At 43.0% G+C, this 16,544-nt stretch overlaps 1 protein-coding gene across 1 annotated transcript in view; it reads left to right on the top strand.

Moving 5' to 3' along the window:
* Window positions 1-1,259: 1,259 nt before the first annotated feature.
* LOC106591758 (ephrin-B1) overlaps window positions 1,260-16,544 on the top strand; it is a 157,969-nt gene continuing 142,684 nt past the window's right edge. The window contains exon 1 of the mRNA XM_045717911.1: window positions 1,260-2,392. Coding sequence (XP_045573867.1) covers window positions 2,274-2,392 — 119 coding nt within the window. The 5' untranslated portion in view covers window positions 1,260-2,273. The remainder of the gene's footprint in view (window positions 2,393-16,544) is intronic.

The raw sequence follows: 16,544 nt of genomic DNA, 5'->3' as shown, positions 1-16,544 counted from the left end.
GTCATGCTGAAACAGGAAAGATCCTTCCCCAAACTGTTGCCACAAAGTTGGAAGCACAGAATCGTCAAGAATGTAATTGCATGCTGTAGCGTTAAGAATTGCTTTCACTGGACCTAAGGAGTCCAGCCCGAACCATGACAAACAGCCCCAGACCATTATTCCTCCTCCACCAAACTTTACAGTTGGCACTATGCATTCAGGCAGATTTGTTCGCTAGACTGCCAGATGGTGAAGCGTGATACATCACTCCAGAGAACGCGTTTCCACTGCTTCAGAGTCCAATGGCAGCAAGCTTTACATCACTGCAGCCGACGCTTGGCATTGCACATGGTGATCTTCGGCTTGTGTGCGGCTGCTCGGCCATGGAAACCCATTTCATGAAGCTCCAGACGTGTGCTGACTTTGCTTCCAGAGGCAGTTTGGAATCTCGATAGTGAGTGTTGCAACCGAGGACAGACAATTTTTAAGCGCTATGTGCTTCAGCAATCGGCAGTCCATTCTGTGAGCTTGTGTGGCCTACCACTTTGTGGCTGAGCCGTTGTTGCTCCTAGATGTTTCCACTTCACAATAACAGCACTTACAGTTGACCGGGGCAGCTCTAGCAGGGCAGAAATTTGACAAACTGACTTGTTGGAAAGGTGGCATCCTATGACGGTGCCACGTTGAATGTCACTGAGCTCTTGCCAATGTATAAAGAGATTGCATGGCTGTGTGCTCAATTTTATACACTTCTCAGCAATGGGTGTGGCTGAAATAGCCAAATCCACTAATTTGAAGGGGTGTATATCTCTCTATTATGCGTGGGAATACTTTGGATGAGATTTTTTCTTTCTCAGACAACATGGGGGGCCAAAGAAAATCCCCCAGGGGCCAAATTCGCTGTGTGAGCTGCCAGTTGAGAAACCCTGCCCTATTCTGTATTGACAATAGGTTCCCATGAAGTTCATTGTCTGACATTGTGATGAGATTCAGGGGAGCAATTCACACCACTCGTTTTGTATAAAACATGCTTGAAATAGCCTGAAGATGTAAAAATAATTGTAGGTGTAGGTGTTTCCCTATGTGATTTCTAATGGGCCAGTCATTGCATTAGCAGTAGTGTCCTTTGCGATGTTCACACAAGCAGTATAATTATTAAGGGGGAAAAGTTCGAAATGGCTATCAGAGCAATGGACTTGGGTAATGGACCGGACCAACACACACACCGCTGCCGGAGTTCGGACCGAGCTATCTGATTGGTTGCGGCGGCTGACATGGTGGGCTGTCCCTTTCGCAACCGGGCGTCAGGTTACCGTACAACTGTTTAGCTCGAGGAGAGACTCAAACCCGGGGACGTTGGGCTCCACGCAGTGAACGAGAGAGACAGAGGAAGAGAGCAAGTCCTGACCCTTGGTACACTAGACCTCTTCTAACTGTGCGTACTTCGTCTACTAGCCTACTGCACGATAAATAACTCTAGACTCAGGGACAAACAGGACATAGCTACTGCCCGGTCTACCGCTGCATGGAGGCATCCGGCCAGTGCGTGCAGGAATACAGATCCAGCTCAATCGGACCTCTAAAATGTTCTAGGACGAATAGAGAAGAGGAGAGGGAGAGCGCAGCGGATGAAAGGAAAGGAAATATTTACTACATTAACTCACCGCAGTTTCTCCGCTCCAGGGAAGAGAGGAGAATGGAGGAATGAGGTGAAGAGACGGTTAAAGTGTGTTATGTCGGGTTGCTGCTGATGGAGCTCTAAATGATGGTGTTGTCATCTGTTCTATGCAATACAGCGACGGGTAGAGAGAGAGAGCTTTGCTGGGTGATAATATTCATCTGACAAAGACATCTGCCGTTAGGCTTCCCTTCTGACCGCAATAATAGCCCAGGCTGCAAAGAGACCTCGGCATAGGCTACCTGATCTAACGAGGAACCGAGTCGGTGTGACATTAGGGACAAAGACGAAAAGAAGGAACTTCCCCGGATTCTCAGCTACAGGTCAACAACGGATCACATCGGCTTTCATCCCTCCCTGGACCTCTCAAAACCGGAATTAAGAACCAACGGCTGTTGACACGCGCGCTTTGCGGACGGTTCAACCAAAGACAGGTCTAAACGAGGATCGGAAGACATACTGGACAGAGGGACATGTATCTAACACCGACCTCACATGCACCCGACTAACAAACACACGAGCCACAGAAGAAAGCGATAGATAGCGGCTGCTCCCCTGCCACGCGCACGGCCGGTCGGACTCTCTCCTCGGCTCGCGCTATCTCCCGGTTGTGAGAATGACAGGGGTCGCGTGCTTGAAGTGTTACCTCTGGATCTTTATCTTCGTATTTAGGTCGACGTTACCTTCTGACGCCAAATTACTGGAAACTATAATGTGGAGCACTCAGAATGCCAAGTAAGTGACATATTTAAACTCAATAGAGTGTCAAGTTTGGCAAATTCGCTGTGTGTGTGGAGAAGGGGAACTTAACAACTGTATTCAAATTCACTCTTTTCCAATGATGATGACACATCAAGTTGGCACCCATGATGCGCATTGGCCTGTAGGCAACATTTCGTACCCAAAGTTGTGTCTTGAGATTGGAGGTGAATGTAAGCCTAGTCTACGTGTCAGAAATACTATCAGAAGTCAGAACAATATTATCTGGATAGCATTGTGTATTTGGCACATTCCTTAAAGCTAGAATCCTTAATCGAAAACAATAGCAAAGCGAACTCTGTTTTGGTAAAAAGCTGAGGGAGAAATGTAAGAAATGTAACCACTATTAAATTAATAGACAGAGCTATGGATTCAAGGACATTCATTATATCAACATTATAGTTTTAACCATGTTTCGAGTCTATACAGTGTTTGTTTATGTTTACTTTGTTTTCAAATATTGGAGTAAATCAAACTTACGCTATATTTTCTGTTCTGATGCGGTACGCTCATCAGGCTTTTATAAGTTATATTCTTCAAGAATTAATGGGTATATAGGTAATCATTCATTTTTAAGCAGGGATGTAAATTAAGATAATATGCCAGCCTGGCTAGTGACATTTTGTCGTTTCAAATATTACATGGCACATATTTAGGACCCGGGCTAGTAAAAATTTGCAGTCTACTAGCCCAGCTGGCGAGTGCCCAAAAAACCATAAATTCCATCCCTGTTTATAAATCCAAAACATTGATGTAACAACCAAGGATTATAGCTTTAAGCAAAAGCAAGTGGTATTCAGCCAGGGCTACTGCAGGGGGTCCATGTATTTTTCTTGAACAGCTATTACAGCTAAAGTGGAAAAAAAACATTTTTATTTCATTTTGTTTTTAAATGAAAATCGCAAGCAACAACATAATAAACGAATTTTGAATTATATACCGGGCAGTTGAAAAGAGGAGAATATCTTATTTCTAATGATGTCAACTTTACTTCTCAACTCCTAATGTTGAGCACATTACACTCACTGGCGTATCTGATATTGGTTCTGAAAAAGCACCCGAAAATAGGCTACCAGTGCAGCAGGTAACCCTAACCTTTGTTTAACCAGATAAACAGCTGCATTTAGCGAAAGTGTGTTTAAAGTTACCTTTCTAGCTAATAGGCTATGTTTAGAGTTTACACTTCCTCTTCAAATGACATTATGGGGAGGTCAAAATAATGAAAAACGATCCACCAAATCTATTCGTTTTAAAATTGTTATTACTTATCTTTGCCATTTCATTCTGAAAGGGGGAGAACGACAGATTTGTACCTTGGCTGCTCGGGGATTTGATCTTGCAACCTTTCGGTTATTAGTCCAACGCTCTAACTACTAGGCTACCTGCCGCACCCGAGTCAAGACGTTAATGAAAAACAATTGCTAACGTATGATGGTGGACCTTGGGTCGCCGTTTTTCCAGGGAGGGGGTCCCTGGGCAAGAAAAAGTTGAAAACCCCTGATTTAAGCTATAACAGAGACCCAATGTGTGCAGTATTTTCCTCTCTAACACCCCACCTCATGGTGGACTGAGAAGAAAAGCCACCGGCGAACGGATCCAAGTGTGTCTAGGTGTACTGTAGGCTAGCTCCCAGCTCCCAGCTAGCTCGGCTAGCTCAAGGAAATAAAACATCTCTCCAGTTAGTCTCGAACTCTGAACGTTCCCTGGCGAGAGAGAAAGCCGTGCCTGTGCACGCGCTGAGCAGCATGCAAGCACACACACTTTCCTAATTATAGTTTCAGAGAGCCTTATCGAGGCTACTGGCAGTAAAATAATGTGTTCTGGTAACATGTATCACTCACACCAGACTGAGTCTCTCTCTCTACACCCACATCACATGGCCCGTTTATGGAAATCAATTTCTGCTGCGTTTGGTAAAGGCACAAGGTATTAATAGTTAATATCCCAGGTTCATGATTTAACTGCAGACTCATGACATTCAGAATGATAAATTAGGCCTAACTAAATGTGATTGGCAATGTACCAGCACAACAGTGTGCATTTTTGTGACCACCAATGTCAACTCATCAGTGAAGTCTGGTCTTTGTTATGGGGTCAGTGTCACCGACTGACCTCTACTCTGTCTGACCTCTAGGGTCCATATGTCAGTGGCACGAGCAGAAGAACAAATCTCCTGATGTTCCTTACCCCTCTGTTCTACTTCTTTCCCATCCTCTCCCTCCCCTCCCCTCCCCTCTCCCGTCTTCCCTCCTCTGACCTCCATAGATTACAGCTAATAGAATAAATATAGAGAATGGACAGAGTATGCTGAATGCTCGGGTGATCATTGCCAAGCTGATGCGCAGCAGGAAACTGTTACAGTTCATATAAGGAAATTAGTCCATTTAAATAAATAAATTAGGACTTAATCTATGGATTTCATATGACTGGGAGGCCACTTGGGAGCCAGGTCCAGCCAATCAGAATGGGTTTTTCCCCACAAAAGGGCTTTATTACAGACAGAAATATTCCTCAGTTTCATCAGCTGTCCAGGTGGCTGGTCTCAGATGATCCCACAGGTGAAGAAGCCGGATGTGGAGGTCCTGGGCTTGCATGGTGATACGTGGTCTTCAGTTGTGAGGCCGATTGGGCGTACTGCCAAATTCTCTACAATGATGATAGAGAAATTAACATTCAATTCTCTGGCAACAACTCTAGTGGACATTCCTGCAGTCAGCATGCCAGTTGCATGCTTCAAAGCTTGAGACATTTGTGGCATTGTGTTGTGTGACATTGCACACATTGGCCTTTTATTGTCCCCAGCACAAGGTGCACCTGTGTAATGATCATGCTGTTTAATCAGCTTCTTGATATGCCACACCTGTCAGGTGGATAGATTATCTTGGCAAAAGTGAAATGCTCACTAACAGGGATTTAAACAAATTTGTGCACAACATTTGAAAGAAATATGCTTTTAGTGCTTATGGAAAAATTCCGGAATCTTTTATTTCAGCTCATGAAACATGGTACCAACACTTTACATGTTGTGTTTATATTTTTGTTCAGTATAATTATGCATCCCAAATGGCACCCTATTCCCTCTATAGTACACTACTTTTGACCAGAGCCCTATGGAGGGAATAGGGTTTCCTATGTTGTGTGTGTTAGGTGACCGTGAGCTAATGCTTTTAAATAAAATCCTTTATTTATACATCCGATTCCATTGGGATTAAACATCTCAGTACTTCAGGGTGGGCTTCAGTGCTCTACAATGGAGTGAGAGAGATGTCATTTCAGTGTGGACAATTGGGTAATGGTTGAGATGTTGATCGATGAGATTACAACCTACGGTACGTTCCCTTAGGACTGGGCGATATGGCCAAAATATCATATCACAATATTTTTTTACAGTATGACAGTATTTTATGTTTTTGACCCTAGGGTGGCTACACATACATTCTAAGTGATTTCAATGGGTCTTTCTCCATTCTGATTGTTTTATACTGTTCAATTCAACTTCAACCAGAAATTGATTTCATTTGAGATCATTTACACACTGGCACACAGGGCTGCACGATATGGGCAAAAAATCTAGGCGTTATTTTTAACCAGCTCAATGTACTGTATGGTAGCTCAATGTACTGTATGGTAGCTCAATGTACTGTATGGTAGCTCAATGTACTGTATGGTAGCTCAATGTACTGTATGGTAGCTCAAGGTAAGGTATGGTTGCTCAATGTACTGTATGGTAGCTCAATGTACTGTATGGTAGCTCAATGTACTGTATGGTAGCTCAATGTACTGTATGGTAGCTCAAGGTAAGGTATGGTTGCTCAATGTACTGTATGGTAGCTCAATGTACTGTATGGTAGCTCAATGTAATGTATGGTAGCTCAATGTACTGTATGGTAGCTCAATGTACTGTATGGTAGCTCAAGGTAAGGTATGGTTGCTCAATGTACTGTATGGTAGCTCAATGTACTGTATGGTAGCTCAATGTAATGTATGGTAGCTCAATGTACTGTATGGTAGCTCAATGTACTGTATGGTAGCTCAATGTAATGTATGGTAGCTTACTGTACGGTAGTTGCGTGGTAAGAAACAGGAGAAAAAAAAGCACAGCTCAATCAAAACCGTCTAACCTATAGCAGAGAGCTTTAACACACCTACTCCTTTCCACACGCCCACTACTTTCCTTTCCACGCCCATTCTCTGGTTGCCATATTGAGCTGCAGCTACCCCATTCTCTGGTAGTCATATTGAGCTGCAGCTACCCCATTCTCTGGTAGTCATATTGAGCTGCAGCTACCCTATTCTCTGGTAGTCATATTGAGCTGCAGCTACCCCATTCTCTGGTAGTCATATTGAGCTGCAGCTACCCCATTCTCTGGTTGCCATATTGAGCTTCAGCTACCCCATTCTCTGGTTGCCATATTGAGCTGCAATATGTAAGTCTGGTGATAAATGAGGTGAAAAGGAGACTGGAGTGCCACTTTAAGTGTTTTCACTTCATCTAGTAACATATTCATGCTTAGTCTATTCCTCTCTGATTTAGAAGATACTGTTGCTCAAACAACATGCTGATTTAGGCCTGCACCAGCACTGGTGTTAGGCTGTATTAGCTAGCTACGTTTGCGCTGACTCAGTACATTTATTAGCTAGCTAGCTAACTAGCTAGCGATTAGCATTAGCGGCTAACACAATTTATTTTAGCCACAACTTGGTAGCAAAAGACAAAAGATAAAGTAAAAACCCATACCGGTCTGTGCATCAATACTGGTATATAGTAAAATACAGTATATAGTAAAATACACTATATGGTAAAATGTGGTATACCGGCCAGCACTACATTCACTCACTCAAACACTCACACAGACATATGCATGACTCAGTCCATACTCTACACAGACAGATGCATGACTCAGTCCATACTCTACACAGACACCCTGCATGACTCAGTCCATACTCTACACAGACAGATGCATGACTCAGTCCATACTCTACACAGACCGATGCATGACTCAGTCCATACTCTTCACAGACAGGTGCATGACTCAGTCCATACTCTACACAGACAGGTGCATGACTCAGTCCATACTCTGCACAGACAGGTGCATGACTCAGTCCATACTCTTCACAGACAGGTGCATGACTCAGTCCATACTCTACACAGACCGATGCATGACTCAGTCCATACTCTACACAGACAGGTGCATGACTCAGTCCATACTCTGCACAGACAGGTGCATGACTCAGCCCATACTCTACACAGACCGGTGAGGCCTAACCAATCAGAGCTGCAGTAGGCCTATATACCATTGCCATATATGGATCTGTGCCATTCACTTTGAACTGTGGTCGTGAGTAGATGTGCTTGTTTTGAGATCAAAGCAAGAGCTGCATGTAGCCACGTGTCCACATTTTGTTCATATCCTTTGCTAATTACTGAGTTATTAGCCCAGTTATAGATCATTTATGGTCAGCAATGGGGGAGTGATTGCTTTCTATAAGAGCACAAAATGTGTACATTTCTAGACATCTTTGAAAAGCGAGTCAGGTAAAGAGCTTTTTCTTGTCTTAAAGGGGCAGTGTTGTATTTTGAGACAGGCTTGAATAAGCTAAGTAGCCAATAGGCAGAGAGTAGCATAATTTGTTTGATTCTCTGTAATAATGGTATGGGAATAATAAGGCATTTTATTTTGTAAAGTAGTTTCTTGCATCAAACAACACAACAACATTTTGAGTCACCTTCTTGTCTGAAGGACAAGGGGATAAACAGGTTAATGTCAAGCCCTGCATGATTTTTTCAAAAGTCTCATGGGATGTAGGCCTACACTGAACACCACACATTGGCTGCTACTGTAGGCTGAATGATAGAACAGTTATTTCCCATGTTAAAATGTTATGGGATGCATTCTGTTTTGCCAGTCACATTCTGTTAAAGGTCCCAAAGCACACACATCAGGGGCGGACTGAAACTATAATTTAGGCCGGGAATTTGACTCCATCCCAGGCCACCCTCTTCACGCTAACCACCAGACCGCTGTAGGCTAACCCTATTTGTTGATCTAACGGGTACCAAACTAGTTATACATTTGGCCACTATGTTCATCTGGGAAGAAAGTTATCCACATTAGAAAATACAAACATTTGGGACTGACCAACAAGTTACGGGATCTGAACACTGAGTTTTCAAAGTATGCTATGGCTAAGGCTGTGGGTGCACCCTCAAAAACTCACTAGGAATACACCAATCATAGCACATTCATGTACAAGGCTAGACACACAAAACAATTAGCCTACACTTTTTAAAATGAGAATGAGATATACAGAGTTAGCTCAAATGTTGAAATTATTATCTTTATATTCAAGCATCAAGCATATCAAAAGTATAAAAAAACTTCACACATTCACTGAACTTGAACATAAGCTACAACAATGTAAGTATAATACAAAAGTCAAAAAGCACTCCTCTACAAAAAAAATTAGATTACAATGTTCACTCACTGGTGTCCATAAAGCAAAACAGCACAAAAATAAACACATCTAAACACTGAGTCAATAAAATTGAACATTGGGTACATAATAGAAAGTATAATACGAAAGTCCCAAAAACATGCCTCTGTACAAAAGCTTTAACGCACAGCAAATTTTCTTTCAGCCTGTTAAGGAAGAGTCATAGCATAGCTACCTGTGTAACCAGGAAGTAATTACCACTAGTAAACCAGTAGGTGGCGCAGTAACTCACTGCTCTCTGCCATCTTGTCAATGATGTCATCTTTGTCATGTCCCATAAGAATCTCCTCCTCTATTGCCATCAAAAGGAACGCTTCAAGGTTCTCTTGAGTGAGGGAGGTTCTTAGGTGGTTCTTCATGAATTTCAGGGTGGAGAAGGTCCTCTCACAAGCCACCTGAGTGATGGATAGGGTGAGGAGGAACTTGTAGCCCAAACCATTGATGTGATACGCATCCGTGAGCAGATTGTACTGAGACAGGAGAAGATAGCAGCATATCAGGCAGTTTTTTACATGTGGAACAACTTCTGCTCACCAACTCCACACTTTCATCAGGATCCTCAAAGCCTTCCCCTGCATCATCACTGGCGGCGGCAGCCCTGGTGTTGTACTCCTCCAATGCTGACTTTTCAGTCTTTCCCACTGTTGTGCAAGGCTGATCAGTTCAGCCTGCAATGCCTCAACAGTGGCATGTTCATCAAATTCCAGTAAGTATTTGCTGAGCTCCTTCATGGCTGTCTTTGAAAGGCCCTTTTCTCTGATCTCAGAAAAATGCTTCGGATTCATGCACACAGCACTGCATTTGCTGCATAACGGCAGTGAATACTTTCAACAACAGTGTCCAGTACCACATTGTGGATCTTGATTTTGTAATCCATGTCTGCATTAGAAATGGGCTTGTCTTCTGCCAATTCACCTGGTTTTCTCTTCTTTTTTTGTTCTCTTCTCTGGGAGAGCAGTCTGAGCTCTGGCATCATGGTCCTGCTGCTCCTCTAGAATGACATTGGCCCACTCAACAAAGTCGTCTGCTGCCCTCTTCACAGCCTCAAAGTCTCAGGCACACTTTCTCAGGTTATCCTCCGTTCCCGCCACCAAGTGCTGCGCTGTTACGATATCCATGCCACTTGTTTGCAAGTATTTAGAGAAAGGGGACCTCTGCTCAAAAATCCTGAGAAAAACCTTAGCTGTAAGTAAGGTTTCATACTTTAGGAGAGCATCCTTGTACCCTTGGGCCTTGCTTCGGATGGCAGGTTTTATGGTCACATCCTTTTCAATTCTTTCCATAGTGATGACCACATCTGGTCAGGCTTTGCAAAGCTTCCAAATACTTTCCTTTAGGCCTGGTCTTTGGCCCACCAGCATGTTTCACCAATTACATCAAGCTGTCTGTGTCTCCTGTCCTCACTGGTTTCCTCCCATAGCTTCATGCGCTTGTAGGAATCTCGAACGAACACTGCAATGTCATTCAGTAGTGAGAAAAGGTATTGACTTGCCACAACAACCCCAGTGGTGTCAGTTAGCACAAGGTTGAGGACATGTGAGTAACACCATATGTGTACTTGGTTAGGAGACTCTCCTGTGAGCGATGCAGAGAAGCCCCTGTACTGTCCTTGAATATTAGCTGCTCCGTCTGTTGCATTACCAACACACTGTTTGATATCTATGTCCATCTTATCAAGGGTCTGTTTCACCAGGTCCACAAAGTACTGTCCAGTCCATGACTCACAGTCAATGACCGCAATGAGTCTCTGGTGGACAACATCAGTGACATATCGCAGAACTATTGAACTCTGGTCTTTGGATGTTAAATCCTGTGTTGTGTCCATTTGTATTGAGAACATCCCTGCCTTTCTCACTTCAACAGCAATTGTCTGCTGAATCAACATTCTGATGACTTCAATTTCTTTATTTGCTGTTGTTTTGGACGTCATAGTTACCAAGGACCCTCTTCCTTTACTTCCCATCTGCTTCTTGCTCTTCTCAATGCAATCACTAACATGCTCTTGTAGGCAGACATCATATTTCCTTAGCAACAATATAAGCTCAAGAAACTTGCCATGATTGACGGCCATGTTTTCCAAGTTATATGCAGCTTCTTGTCTGTGTCCTCTCTAGCTAAGCCCACATTTACCAATAACTTTAACTACATCAATCACACGTTCCATGACCTGCCTCCTCTTTCTGACCTGGTCTCGTTGAACTGACATTATCACTCAGAAGGGTACGGATGTCTGCTTTGCTGGCTCTGAGGAAAAAGGCTTCTGCACTTTCTCTATGGGTCTTGCTTCTCTCATGTTGCTGTACTCTCTGATGGACATGTTTCCAGGCCTGCATGCCTCCTTTGACAAATGCACTATCACTGGCTGAAGGTTTTGCGAATGCAAGACATACTGAGCAGAGCAAGGAGGGAGTTACTTCATTGTATGTCAGCCATTTTCTGTTTGTGCCATCTTTGGAGTGGAATACATTGGAAATGACACTTTGAGTGGTTTGTTTTGGGTGGTACTGAAAAAATAAGTCAAAATCCTTGGACTGAGGACGGGCAAAATAATCAAATGGATTTTCTGTGCTTTCGCTGTCCCTTTCAATTTTCCCTGTACTGGGCTCTGAACCTCTCTCTCTCTCTCTCTCTCTCTCTCTCTCTCTCTCTCTCTCTCTCTCTCTCTCTCTCTCTCTCTCTCTCTCTCTCTCTCTCTCTCTCTCTCTCTCTCTCTCTCTCTCTTTCTCTCTCTCTTTCTCTCTCTCGCTCGTTGTCTCTCTTCTCTCTCTCTGTTGTCTCTCTCCCTCTCTCTCTGTATGTGTGTGCACACATCTGGTTGCTCTGCAGAATGAGATTAACATTGTAAATAACCTAAAGTTGTATTACTTGTGTTTTTCTTATAGCCTGTTTTGCTATACAGTGTATGTGCACTTTCCTTAGCTTTAATTTATGTGGCATAAGTCATGACCGAATGCTAACAAGTCCATAGTCTAGGTTTACTATTCTTTACTAGATTAAACATATTGCCTTCAATGTCATATTATGATCACTATGTTGCACTCATTGCTATGATATAATTCCTCCACAAAGAAGTGAGACGTGCAAACTGTTTAGCCTAGCGGCCGTTGTGTCGCTATTATTAGCTATGGCTACTTACAGTTGAAGTTGGAAGTTTACATACACTTAGGTTGGAGTCAGATTATTTCACTTATAATTTACTGTATCACAATTCCAGCGGGTCAGAAGTTTACATACCCTAAGTTGACTGTGTCTTTAAACAGCTTAGAAAATTCCAGAAAAGGATATTATGGCTTTAGAATCTTCTGATAGGCTAATTGACATAATTTGAGTCAATTGGAGGTGTGTCTGTGGATGTATTTCAAGGCCTACCTTCAAACTCAGTGCCTCTTTCCTTGACATCATGAGAAAATCAAAATAAATCAGCCAAGACAGAATTGTAGACCTCGACAAGTCTGGTTCATCCTTTGGAGCTATTTCTAAACGCCTGAATGTACCACGTTCATTTGTACAAACAATAGTACGCAAGTATAAATACCATGGGACCACAGGGCCGTCACACCGCTCTGGAAGGAGACGCGTTCTGTCTCCTAGAGATGAACGTACTTTGGTGCGAAAAGTGCAAATCAATCCTAGAACAACAGCAAAGGACCTTGTGAAGATGCTGGAGGAAACAGGTACAAGAGTATCTATATCCACAGAAAAACGAGTCCTATATCGACATAACCTGAAAAGCCGCTGAGCAAGGAAGAAGCCACTGCTCCAAAACCGCCATAAAAAAAACAGACAATGGTTTGCAACTGCACATGGGGACAAAGATTGTACTTTTTGGAGAAATGTCCTCTGGTCTGATGAAACAAAAATAGAACTGTTTGGCCATAATGACCATCGTTATGTTTGGAGGAAAAAGGGGGAGGCTTGCAAGCCGAAGAACACCATCCCAACCATGAAGCACGGGGGTGGCAGCATCATGTTGTGGGGGTGCTTTGCTGCAGGAGGGACTGGTGCACTTCACAAAATAGATGGCATCATGAGAAAGGAAAATTATGTGGATATATTGAAGCAACATCTCAAGACATCAGTCAGGAAGTTAAAGCTTGGTCGCAAATGGGTCTTCCAAATGGACAATGACCCCAAGCATACTTCCAAAGTTGTGGCAAAATGGCTTAAGGACAAGAAAGTCAAGGTATTGGAGTGGCCATCACAAAGTCCTGACCTCAATCTTATAGAACATTTGTGGGCAGAACTGAAAAAGTGTGTGCGAGCAAGGAGGCCTACAAACCTGACTCAGTTACATCAGCTCTGTCAGGAGGAATGGGCCAAAATTCACCCAACTTATTGTGAGAAGCATGTGAAAGGCTACCCTAAATGTTTGACCCAAGTTAAACAATTTAAAGGCAATGCTATCAAATAGTAATTGAATGTATGTAAACTTCTGACCCACTGGGAATGTGATGAAAGAAATAAAAGCTGAAATAAATCATTCTCTCTACTATTATTCTGACATTTCACATTCTTAAAATAAAGTGGTGATCTAACTGACCTAAAACAGGGATTTTTTACAAGGATTAAATGTCAGGAATTGTGAAAAACGGAGTTTAAATGTCTTCCGTGTGTTTTAGCTAGTGTTTTTGACTGACCTGGTCCCTTACTGGCGAACATGTCGCTTATTTTGCAGCATTTAGCTGCGCTCCACCTTTCCTTTTCTGACCTTCCATTTCGTCATGCGACTTGTCTAAAATGTTATCGGTAGAGAAGCAGGTAGACGGTTGCTATGTGCGTCGCAGAGAGACCTGATGTCATTTTTGGCGCGAGGACACTGCAGCGAGAGAGTGATAGTCGCGCCTGATGCATGGATTCTCCGTTAGTGATGGGATTCCAGCTCTTTTCAGTGAGCCGGCTCGTTCGGCTCGCTCGGCTCGTTCGGCTCGCTCGGCTCAGCTCACCAAAAAGAGCCGGCTCCCAACGGCTCTTTAAAAAAAATGTTGGGGGTATTTTTTCAAGTCAAACAGTTTGCGATAGTTTGACTATGATTGGTGTTAAAACAATTCTAATTAAATTATTAAATGAAATCATACTCTAACTTAACCACAATGCATTTAAAAATGCATTGGTGTGTTATGAAAAAGAATGCTTTTAAACATTTGCATTTAAAGTAAGCTTTTTAATGTATATAAACAAAGTGCATATACATCTAACCATTCAAAACGAATACAATCTGAACAGCATAATAGAATATTGCACCATATCAAAGAAAAATAAATAGCAATGTGCAAAACTGCAGCATCCCACTTAAAACATTAAACTGGTCCCTCTTTTCTCTCTCTTCTTTATTGCCATGTTATAACCAGCAGCACACACCAATGCTGACCATATTTTGCTTTTATGAGAGATTTGCATTCAGAAATGCAAGCTGCCTCACATTCAAGGGGCTGGTGCGGTTTCTTCTCTCAGTAATTATTTGTCCCGTTTTCGAGAAGACCCTCTCAGAGGGAAAGGATGTGGCCACTATGCAGAGTCTCCCTGCCATGACTTTAGTAAGCCGTGGGTAGACAGAGGCCTTGTTCTTCCACCAGCCCAGAGGGTCTGCAGATCTTTGTAGGAGGGGCTCCTCCAAATAGGATCGGACCTCCATTATAGGATCGGACCTCCATTAGGGATTCCTTCGTGCTGCATCCCCAGTTGCTCTCTCGTCAAACAGCATCCAAACAGCAGACGTTTGTGGCACTACTGCTGGTGCATCTGCTCCATCTGATCCCACTTCTTCCTGTTGCCCTGGTGCCTGAGCCTGCTGACTGCTGGGGCTGTCCCTCCCTGCTGCTGAGGTTATTCTTTGAAGAGCCTCATCAATCGCTCTGGCATCACTGAAGGCTAACTTCTTAAACCTGGGGTCAAGTGCAGCGGTTTCTGATAGCACGTGATTATATTCGATTCTGTGGAACTTTCTGTCCATTGATGAACATAGGGTGTCCATCAACTCTGTCACATGTCCTGTGGTTACATTTGTTTCTCTCTGGTGGCTGGCTGTGATTCGCTGCAGACCCTTACACAGGAGTGTCATTTGTGAGGCTGTCACATAGCTGAAAGAGAGAGCAGTAACTTATTAGTTCTGGTTCATGTTTTTCCTACTGATACTATATTCTCATCTACTGCTCATATACATATAAAATACTGGATTAAATAATGATGTAGTAATAACTGCTTACTGTACCTCTGATCTCCACAGTGACCTGCTCAAAGGGTTCCAGGACTGTTGGGTCAGAGCATCAACAGGTGCATTGACAATAGCAAGGGTAAAGATGATGGTATCCTTTGACTCAAGAAACTGCTTCAACATATAAAATGTTGAATTCCACCTTGTAGTGCAGTCTTGTTTAGGCCTCAGCTCAGGCATCCCCATCTGGCATTGTGTAGACTTTAGTTTTTCAGCACCTACTGTGCTCCTGTGGAAGTATTCCACAGCTGCTTTCACTTTGTCCACAGTGGGCTTCATCACCTTCAGAGCATCTCTTACAATCTGGATGATTGTTGGGGGCAAGACATGGATGATGGGTCCGTTTAAAAATGTTCATGGCTTTGGTTATGTTAGCTGCATTGTCGCTAACACAACAGACCACTTTTCAATCTACTTGCCATTCTCTGGCCACTCTCAACAGTTCCTCTGCCAAGTTCTCTGAGGTGTGTCTGTCGCTGAACTCAAAGCAGTGAAATGAAGTAACATGTAACCAACATGTAAGAAGTAGTTACCCTTGATGTGCAGTAGTTAGTGGTAAGGCAAACTGCAGTAGTTTTTTGGACTCTTTCCCGCACTGAAGCCTGTGTGCTCTTGTACAGTTGTGGAATAAGTTATTTCAAAAGGGTTTTCCTGCTTGGAATTGTGTACATTGGATTTAGACTATTGCTATCATTTCTAAAACCTCTGTCCTCCACGATCAAAAATGACTGGAAATTGGTGGCAATCATTTTAGCCAATGCAATATCAATTTGGCCTTGTTTTGCTAGACATAGACTTTGTCATAAACTGGTCCATAGAAGACTGCGTTGCTGTGGGTAACGGAGTAGGCCTACTGGACTGAGTGGATACATCTCTGGCTCCACCACTATCACTAGCAGGCCGCTAGTTTCTGGAAGCTCCGCTACAGCTAGCTTCACAGTTGGGTGCACAGTTCTCATATGCCGGTGTAGGTTGTGCGTAGAACCGGCTTTATATGAGATTTTGTTTTGGCAGATTCTACACGGTGCTCTAACATTGTCTACATTATTAAAATGCTACTGTGCTTCCGACTCATTTTCCAGCTGTTTTTTCACAGCTGTCCTTCCTCTCTCTCCTCGGCTGCTATGTGTGTGACTGTGAGTGAGTTGGCTCGGCCCTTCCTTACACATCTTTGGTTGGTTGGTTGACACTGCGTGTCTGATTGACAGCAACAACAGGTGAGGTTGTTAGTCTAAGCAGACAGAACGAATGCTTCAGCATTTAGGCCTATTATTTTATTTCTTTTTTCCGTTCTTTCATTTTATTCATTTAACTCTTTTGATTATTCATATCTTAATTTTAAAAATATTTTTAGAAATAGATTTGGCTCTTCTGATATGCGAACCGGCTCCCAACGTTCATCTACAAGAGCTGGCTCTTAGA

The sequence above is a fragment of the Salmo salar genome, chromosome ssa05, assembly GCF_905237065.1.
Source record: "Salmo salar chromosome ssa05, Ssal_v3.1, whole genome shotgun sequence".
Classification (NCBI taxonomy): domain Eukaryota; kingdom Metazoa; phylum Chordata; class Actinopteri; order Salmoniformes; family Salmonidae; genus Salmo; species Salmo salar.
This window is presented reverse-complemented; position numbering and strand designations above follow the sequence as displayed.